Source organism: Penaeus japonicus, unplaced genomic scaffold (genome assembly GCF_977035675.1).
Source record: "Penaeus japonicus unplaced genomic scaffold, GWHDUDI00000001_assembly GWHDUDI00000036, whole genome shotgun sequence".
Lineage (NCBI taxonomy): Eukaryota > Metazoa > Arthropoda > Malacostraca > Decapoda > Penaeidae > Penaeus > Penaeus japonicus.
Window position 1 is genome coordinate 19,912,200 of NW_028234438.1, and position 10,000 is coordinate 19,922,199.

Below are 10,000 nucleotides of genomic sequence, written 5' to 3' on the forward strand. Positions count from 1 at the left end.
CATTATCCTTTTAGCATTAAGGAATTTCTACTTGAATATTGTACAGTAATTGATAAATTGTGTGGCAATTGGTGTGCGATGTGGTATATGCACACACACACGCACGCACACACACACACACACACACACACACACACACACACACACACACACACACACACACACACACACACACACACACACACACACACACATATATATATATATATGTATGTATATGTATATGTATATGTGTATGTACATGTGTATGTACATGTGTATGTACATGTGTATGTACATGTGAGTATGTGTATGTGTATGTGTATGTGTATGTGTATGTGTATGTATATGTGTATGCATATGAATATGTATATGTGTGTGTGTGTGTGTATGTATACATACATATATATATATTATATATATATAATATATTATATATATATATTATATATTAGTATATATATTATATATATATTATTATATATATATATATATATATATATATATATTATATAATATATATATATTATATATTATATATATATATATATATGTATGTATCATACACACAACACACATATAATCTATATATATATATATATATATTATTATAAATATATATATATATTTATATAATATATATATATATATTATATAATATATATATGTTAGTTTATAAGGTTTAAAAATTTGAGACAGTTTGCACAGCCAATCCCAGGTTGCCTACAATTTCAATCCTTTGTAGGAATTTATAGATTCATAAGAAGCAATGGACCTCTCTCTCTGATGCCTGGATTTATTGTCCGTGCCGGTTGCATAGTTTATGGCCAATCCCAGTGCCTGCAATTTCAATCCTTAAGCAATGGACCTCTCTCTCTGATGCCTGGATTTATTGTGGTTGCACATAGTTTATGAGTGTGTACTATAGCCCTACTAAAGACTTACCTAAGAAAACAATAGCTTAAATGATACGGCTCCAGAAGGCAGGGTATCAAATAAAGAAAATAAATGATTTTGTGGAGTTAGTAAAGTCAGTCAATGCAAAATGGGATGCCAAGTTGAAGGAGGATGTGAGTGGTGAGATGTCAGTCCAGAAACTGAAATCTGATCATCCCAAGTAGTATAACAGTGACCTGAAATGAACTGCTCCCACACCTTCCCTGAAGCTTGCAGAAAACTTTGATACTTCTACAAGCTTCCTTATTTCCTTCTTTAGGGCATTCATCTGGGCTATGATTTTCTTTTGGTAATTCCATTTGAAATCAGCAGCTTAAAATAATCTGATCTATCAGATGAATCTACAAATGGGTATGCTAGTTGATAGTATAATGGAAAGAAAGAAATAAAGAAAAATTCTTGGTTTGGCTTTTACGAGCCCGAGAATTTCTGGGAGCCAAATGGATAAAAAATGTTGTGCCTTTTAGATGTTGCTTTTTAGAATTAATATTCATAATAAAACCAAGAAAATAATATATATGATGTATTCAGGCTTGCAGAGTTCAAAAATAGATACCTTTGCAGAGTTATACATATGCTCAAGTAAGGTACAAATTGTGTTCAACAGCTGGCTAGTCTCCAGTCACACCTTACCCCCTCTGACAGCCTAAATCAGATCATTCACTTTTTTTTTTTTAATGCTTAAACATGCATTGACAGGACAGCAAAGTAAACATTTGGCAGTAGTGGAACAGTTTACAGAAAACAATTTGAGGTCTATTTCATTATCCTAATATACATTAATCTGCTAACTGATTTTAATAATACCCTTGTGAGTGATGCCAGACTGTAAAAATACCTAATAATAATATATGAAACATATATCTGATATCTCTGTATTTGCTAATAATTAAGCATAATAATTAAGCATAATACAGTATAACTACCTTTGTATATACACAAGAATCCACTATGCCTACTTGAAATTACTGTTTTAATTGCAAGTAATTAAGTAAGTTGTATCTCAACTTTTGCACCCAGTCTGCAGTTTCTGGTTCTTTATGACAGGATGTGACAGGGCAATATTCCTAGTTTGCTGGTGTGTACCACTCAGCTATTTTGACCTGCACTGACAATTGCTGACAATTGTCTAGAATAGGGTTGAATCCCTTGATTGGCAAATGGCAAGACTTTATTATGAATTTTCTAGTATGATAAAGCTTGACCTGGCCCTTTGATGATAGACTACCAAGGAGGATGACAATCTAGCCCGAACACTTGTGGTGGAGGTTCATTTATCTTTGTCACAGATATCAATCTTTTATAAGGCAGTATCTTTAATTTTTCTATATATTCATATAAATCTATTTTGGGTATTTTTTATGCAGTTGAAATTTGGGTTACATATTTTCTAGGGACTATATAACAAAAAATATGTCTGTAGACTTGATTGGGAATAATAAATGAATCTAATGAATTATAATGATCATTATTAAAAAAAAAAAATAGAGATATCATAATTATATTGAAGTACTTAATGGATTAATGATTTCTAAACATTGACAGATATGGAAAAAAAAATCCAGTAATAAGCCACTAGGTTCAACTTTGAATGATAACACGTATACAATCCTTAAACAAAACCACGACTTCCTTTGGCGAGGAAAATGTTAATGTTGAGCATAAGCTATCCTCATCATAACAGATTTCTGGGGAAAATACCTCCCAAGTGCCATACTCTATTATCACCATTATTACTACGACTGGTCGCACATACCCATAAAATGATTTACCGCATCATCTCGACACTAAATATATTCCAAGTGCATCATTTTCCGAAGAACAAAGTAGCCTCCATCGTGTATATTGCAATGTTTATCATTTTGTTGGAGTGAAGATACAATGGGAAAGTCGAACTAATTTGTCATCACTAGCTCATTCATGGTGATATTTCCCTGAATTCAGGCCAAGGTTATTCACTTCATAATAATTTAATGGTGATTTAAACCACATAAATGTACAGAAAATAAGACATTTGAGATACTCACAGGAAGTGGAGGTGTTTTCGCTTCCAAAAGCTTTGCGAGACGTTTGTTTACAGGAGTTCAGAGCATAAAGATTATTATTATAAAATTAGTTTATAAAGGATTTTGATTATTCATATATACACACACATTCTTGTAAAATAGGTTATGAAATAATTTGATATTATTTACACATATCCAGATGAAAATGTAATCTATTGAATATCATTAGGGGAAGGGGAAAGCGGATAAATTTGGTTTACATAAACATTTTACTATAACGTATTTCATTGTTGCATTACAATAGTTGTACGTATATTATTCATGGTAAATTTACTGAAATAAACATTTGGCAAAAATCATTATGTGATTACCTTAGAATTAAAGAATTTCGAGAAAATTCTACAATCTTCATTTATGTTATTTGTCCTTTCATCAATAATTCAATAAATCTAAATCCCTTAAAATCCTTTATCAATATATCAAATTTCCAAATAAAGGATTCTTATAAAAGGAAAAAAGATATTAAAACCATATCGGTGTAAATAAGTTCTATCGATCACGACCGAAGAAATGACAGACGTGAGTTCCTCTTCTTTATTTTGGTATTTTTCTTCTGACTGTAACGGCATTTATTGATCATTTTATGTCATTCAACTACCAATCGAAGTTCATACCTTATATTTAATTGGCAGAGGGAGATATATAATGGAAAGACCAATATGGAGAGGTTATTCAAGAGATGTTCAAAAGGAATCTTCGTTTCTCATTTCTTCCCTTATTAGTTTCTCAACCTATTGAGATGTTTGGTTGATTTAAAGGATTACAGATTATGCGGAAAATTTACCTGGATTTTGTTATGTAAGATTTGTTTAAGCATGATTTTGCAGAAATGACAGATTGCGTTGAGTAAAGGATCTAAATTTATCATCTATTTTTACATTGATTTTCGTAGGTAATACTCTTTATGTTGTCTGCCCAGAGGTGTGTTTTGATGAATTTTCAGAAGCGCATTCTCTAACTAAATACCATGATATAGGTATCAGTAGATTCCTCTCACCCTCTACACTTCCTATATACAAGTTCATCCCCAATTCACCCCCATTTCACCCTCAATTCAGCCCCATTACCCCACAGTCTAGTCCAAGATAGAAAGGAGAGCATGGAGGAGACCGCGAAATCTTAAATAATCCATACTAGTTATTGCCTGGTAAATGCTTGCTACCGTTGCCATGGTAGGCAGTGATTTTTGGGTGGAATTTTGCCTGCCTTGTTATCTATATTTTTATAGTCTACAGAATCCTCACCCAATGACGTACCTTAACCTTGCTTAGTTTTGAAATTAGCCCTAGCCAAGGGGAGGTCTTGCCCTCCCCCCAGATCCCCTCTATTCAGGAGACTTTTTTTTGCAGTATATATATATTCGCAAAGATTATGTATAGAGAAGAAAAATCTTCATATGTATAAGTTAAAAATTTAATAAATAAGAGAACATATACAAATTCATGGGAGCCAGCTGGCATTATATATTTAGTAATCATAGAGCGAGGAACACAGACGTGGATTATTATTATTTTCCTTGGTTGGGTGTGGGAGTGACCTAAAGGGGTGTTGCATTTTTTATTTAGACATTTGTGGCACATATCAGTGCATTTTATGTAATATTTTTCACATTTTACCTTGAAATATCTCTAATCTTCTGCATGCCCTCCCTTACTATAGGGGCCAAGATTGTGAGGATTATTGGAGGAATATGGGAGAATTGTGTTTTAATTTGACTACATATCAATAGTAGAGGGTGAGAGAAATCCATTGATATCAATATTGGGGTATTTAGTAAGGAGGCACTAGTCTAAAAATTTACCCAAGTTTTAATCTTCAGACGTTATTAGTTGTGATTAGAGTTCCGCAATGTCAAGTGATGGTAGTGGCCTCCTTAACCCTGTGGCGATAGTGCGTCACACCAATGTGACACAGCTAAATGTCCGATGCCGGGGCGACATACATGTATGATGTTCCCAATGCAATATTGCATAGGCCCAGCGTAGGGGGTTTTCACTTATCGCTGGGCCCGTCGGGATTGGGTTAACTATCAGTACCAAAGGCATTGATAAAGTTGGTTACCGAGGACTAAAACTACTACATCTGGACAGTAAACATCTTCTACAATCTAATGATACCAAATACGGTAGCACTGGCGAGATACTGCTTTTGTATGGGATGACCTATAAAACAATACTCCTGTTTAATCCTAAGTTTAATTATGACAGCCTTTGGTAGACAAATTGCCATATAAATACTAATGAGGACTGTTGAATATAGGTAACTTGAAGTACTGTTACTCAATTGTTATTAATCTCTGGAAAATAAGCTCAAGATCTAATAAATGCTTTGGTAATTCTTCAGAATAAAACTGTATGACATGCAATTTTTTTACTAACAGATGTATTTGTTTTGATGGAAGAACATCTACTGTCTTTTCAGGAAGTCACCATACCTGTGCCCCCTCCTCCCAAGGATTGTGCAAGAACCGACGACAGAAGATTATGGGTTGGGAACTTAGACAGTCGATTAAGAGAGTAAGTAAACCAAGTCTTGATTGTTGACAATTGCCATAGGGAAAAGGAATAAGGAGAAGCATATGAATAAAAAGAATATTGGAAAAACTTGTCTACTCAGGATGATGTTTATTCATATTACATGTTATTACCTTCAGCATTATTAGTAAACTAGAGAATGTTTAACACACCAAGTTGAACCAAACTTTTATTAGATATATTAATAGTGATTTATTTGTTTGATTATATTCCTATGACTTATCTATATATGAAAGACTTAGTATGATATATTTACAAAAAAAAAGTATATTAATGATTTGTGTATAATGTTGCAGTGTATTACTCAGCTTTAATGTTCCCAGTAGTGCATATCTAATCTAGGTGCTCTTTCTCCCCAATTGGTATCAACTCCTCAAAATGGTGGAAAACTTTGGACCACTGGTGGAATTCGATTTTCTTTATCATCGATCGGGCCCTCAAGCTGGGCAGCCTCGTGGATATGCCTTCGTAACGTTTAAATCCCCTGATTGTGCGCAGGCAGCGATGAACACCTTAGATGGGAAGAACATCTTAGGCCGGAGAATGGCAGTCAAATGGGCACATGCGCAGGATGAGGTAAAAGATATGTGTACTAGTGGTCTGTTGTCAAATGTACATTTTTTCCTCTTTGCACTTCTTCCTCTTCCACCTCTCCCTTCTTCTTCTTCTTCTTCTTCTTCTTCTTCTTCTTCTTCTTCTTCTTCTTCTTCTTCTTCTTCTTCTTCTTCTTCTTCTTCTTCTTACAGTTTTGTAGCTGAAAACAATTCCAGGTGATAATCCACAGGAAGTCAGAAAATGATTTCAATGTTTGAAAGCCTTATGATGTGGATTTTGATTTATGGATTCCAAATACACAAATTATTTTTTTTGTCTGGATTGAATTAGAGTAGATAGAAGTGATTGTTTTGTGCATTTCTGTATCATATCAGAAGGTGGTGTTTCCTATAGGGGTTAATAGGGAAGACTTAGAAGTGGCTTTAACCCATTAGCAGCGGATGGCATGATTTGGTGCAAAGGCAGAGTCGGTGATAGACGCGGATGGCACCATGCCAGACATGTAATTCAGCTATCCTACTGCACAGACCTTTTTTTAATACCGCGACCAATGGGTTAAACTATATCTCAGATTTTACAAATTAGATAATGTAATGCCTAGCTGTTTTAGTATCATAGTAAATTCACTGGTTACATTTAACATATTTTTAATTCAATACATATTTGAGAAATATATAATTTACTCTTAATGGATATTCTAGTGAAGACATACTTTCATTGTTACTGACATTGATTAGTAATGCCTAAAATACTACTTTTTTAAATGTTTGACCTTTCTTAGGTCTCCCTCTTCCTTCTTTTTTTCCCCTTTTCCCTTTCCCTTTCCCTTTCCCTTTCCCTTTCCCTTTCCCTTTCCCTTTCCCTTTCCCTTTCCCTTTCCCTTTCCCTTTCCCTTTCCCTTTCCCTTTCCCTTTCCCTTTCCTTTTCCCTTTCCCTTTCCCTTTCCCTTTCCTTTCCTTTCCTTTTCCTTTCCCTTTTCCTTCCCCCTCCCCCCTTTCCCTTTCCCTTTCCTTCCCCCTCCCCCCTTTCCCTTTCCCTTTTCCTTCCCTTCCCTTCCCCTTTCCCTTCCCTTCCCCTTTTTCCCTTTCCCTTTCCTCTTCCCTTTCCCTTTTTCCTTTCCTCTTCCTCTCTCTCTCTCTCTCTCTCTCTCCCTCTCCTCTCCTCTCTCTCTCTCCCTCTCTCTCTCTCTCTCTTCCCTCTCCCTCTCCCTCTCTCTCTCTCCCTTCCCTCTCTCTCTCTCTCTCTCTCTCTCTCCTCTCTCTCTCTCTCTCTCTCTCTCTCTCTCTCCTCTCTCTCTCTCTCTCTCTCTCCCTCTCTCTCTCTCTCTCTCTCTCTTCTCCTCTCCTTTCTCTCCTCCTCTCTCTCCTTATCTCCCTCTTCCTTCTCTCTCTCCTCCTCCTCCCTCCTCTTCTCCTCTCTCCCTCTCTCCTCTCCTTCTCATCCTCTCTCCTTCTCCTCTCTCTCTCTCTCTCTCTCTCTCTCTCTCTCTCTCTCTCTCTCCTCTTCTCCTCTCTCTCGACTCTCTCTTCTCTTCTCTCATTCTCTCTCACCTCTCTCTCTCTCTCTCTCTCTCTCTATCTCTCTATCTCTCTTCTCTCTACCTCTCTTTCTCTATCTACCCATCTTACCTTTCCCTCTCTCTCTCTCTCTCTCTCTCTCTCTCTCTCTCTCTCTCTCTTCCTCTCCTCCCTCTCCTCCCTCTCTCTCTCTCTCTCTCTCTCTCTCTCTCTCTCTCTCTCACTCTCTCACTCTCTCTCCCTCTCTCCCTCTCTCCCTCTCTCCCTCTCTCCCTCTTTCCCTCCCTCCCTCTTTTCCTCCCTCCCTCCCTCTCTTTGGTATTGCCTAAGTTTTCTTCCTTTCTTTCAGAGTATGTATGAGAGAACAAAAGAGAAGCCTGCACCACCTATCCTTAGTGGAGGGAAAGGGGAAACCAGTCAAGTGAGGTGAGTCTTGCCTTTTTTTTCTCCACTTGTCTTCTTTATAAGTTAATGTCTGTTTCTTGCTACTTATATAAATGTATGTGTGTCCTTCTTACAGAGGGATATATGTAGGTTCTAGAAGTCAGAACTTTAATCATGTGTGATTTCCATTCTTTGCAGTAAGAAGAGCAAGATTGCTGCTCTTGAGGCCAAGTTGAAATTACTGGAAGAGGATAGTTTAAAGGTGGACCTCATGCCAGATGTGGGTGCTGCATCCTCTAGACCGACCTCCGTCACATATGCCTTCATAGAGCAGAAGCCCAGAGGACAGAAGGGTACAGCCAAGCAACACACTGCCAGTCATCCCTACCACCGATCGAAACCCACCAGAAAACACTGAGGCGAACGCCACTACTCCAGTTGGTGGAGAATCTTATCATCATTGTAATGCTTCCTCTTGTTGGGAGTTGGGACATTAGACACACTATCTGGCTTCTTCATTCTGGGCTAGTTTCACATTCTCACCTCCTTGCATATTTATTCCATGGTGTTGCCTTAATGACTCTAACTCTTTATGCTGTACATATCAAATCATGCACTAGTCTCATGACATTCAAAACATTATTTAGGAAAGAGTTTGAGCAAATGTTTATGCTAGTGACTGATACAGAGGCATGATTGTTGGTTAGGTTGCTTATTTATCATTAGAGTGAGGAGTGTAAGGAGCATGTATGATTATATATGAGAAGTCATCATTATCCCTATTAACCCATTCACGACGGGGGCATTCCAGCCTTGCAGGTCACAATGCCGGGGCTCTCGAACGCATAGGCCTAAATCAGTTAAATAAACGACGCCGTATGGCGTCCCCAGCGAACGGGCCTTGAATGCGCGGTACCCATGGTGTACCACCCGTCCAGAGAGGGTTAATAACTCCAGAAACTGCATTTTGAATATTCTTGGTAGGATGAAATTTCTGTTGATAAGAAAGAAAACATGTATATAATTGTTCTTTAGACATATTTAGTCATTTTATAGCTATTAACCCATTTTGGATGGGCGCCTAACGACCTAACTGGTTGGTTGTCAGGGCGGGCGGTTTACAACACTAGCAGCACCGGATAAAAATTAGAGGGACAGGGAAAGGGTTTTTGCCGACCTCTGGGTAGCGCAGACTAGCCCAAACAATATATTTCCGTAAATCTATCATAAAATGCGGGTTTAGGCTATCTTTAGAATCCTGTAGCTCTGGAGCTAGTGCCGTTACAACCATAATACTTCATGATTGTGTGCGTGCTTTAGCTGTGAGCAGATCCTGATGTCGTTTCATGTACGCATTGACTCCCATCTTCTAGGCCTAATCGGTGCTGACACGTATGTCATGACACCTGTACAGAATGGGTTAATGATATTAAGAAGTTATTACTTTTTTAACCATAGAAAGGCACCATAAGTGCACACCCAAGAGGCAGTTACTACACACCAAAGGCACTATATTTTATTTAGATCATTTGTAGAAAGCTAACCAAGGACATAGATTAGCGTCAGTATTAAGCAGAAGTAAAATTTCATGCTGTTCAGATATATCCATTCCTAACTAAAAATAGCAAAGCACATTTATGACAATTATGTTATTGTGTTATATGGCCTATTGAAATGTCTTTGTTACCTCAAAAGGAAAATGGAGGTCTATTTCTTATATGTATTGAAACACTGTAAATTTTTACACAAATACATGTCTATTTATAAATATAACTTATTGTTTGAAATGAGTTGAATGTACATGTATGATACTTTAGTCTCATGCTGTAGCATAGAAATAAGATCATATACATGGAAAAGGAATTAATTACTTATATTTTTTCACAGATACCTCCTAGTTCACAGGTCTTGCAGAGGTAGCTTTTTAGGAAAAAAGCAAAAATTGGTCTTTAGTCGTGATGTTTAGATATTAAACCTTAAAGGAAGAAATGTAGCAGTTGTCATTCTC

At 36.8% G+C, this 10,000-nt stretch overlaps 2 protein-coding genes across 2 annotated transcripts in view; one reads left to right on the top strand and one right to left on the bottom strand.

Moving 5' to 3' along the window:
• LOC122253791 (transcription initiation factor TFIID subunit 10) overlaps window positions 1-3,021 on the bottom strand; it is a 29,039-nt gene extending 26,018 nt beyond the window's left edge. The window contains exon 1 of the mRNA XM_043017097.2: window positions 2,964-3,021. The gene's annotated coding sequence lies outside the window, so the exon portion shown is untranslated. The remainder of the gene's footprint in view (window positions 1-2,963) is intronic.
• A 467-nt stretch (window positions 3,022-3,488) lies between these two features.
• The window catches only part of LOC122253789 (putative RNA-binding protein 18), a 7,868-nt gene continuing 1,356 nt past the window's right edge, over window positions 3,489-10,000 (top strand). The window contains exons 1-5 of the mRNA XM_043017092.2: window positions 3,489-3,521; window positions 5,424-5,518; window positions 5,899-6,112; window positions 7,958-8,034; window positions 8,191-10,000. The exon at window positions 8,191-10,000 is cut by the window's right edge and continues 1,356 nt beyond it. Coding sequence (XP_042873026.1) covers window positions 3,513-3,521; window positions 5,424-5,518; window positions 5,899-6,112; window positions 7,958-8,034; window positions 8,191-8,410 — 615 coding nt within the window. The 5' untranslated portion in view covers window positions 3,489-3,512 and the 3' untranslated portion in view covers window positions 8,411-10,000. The remainder of the gene's footprint in view (window positions 3,522-5,423; window positions 5,519-5,898; window positions 6,113-7,957; window positions 8,035-8,190) is intronic.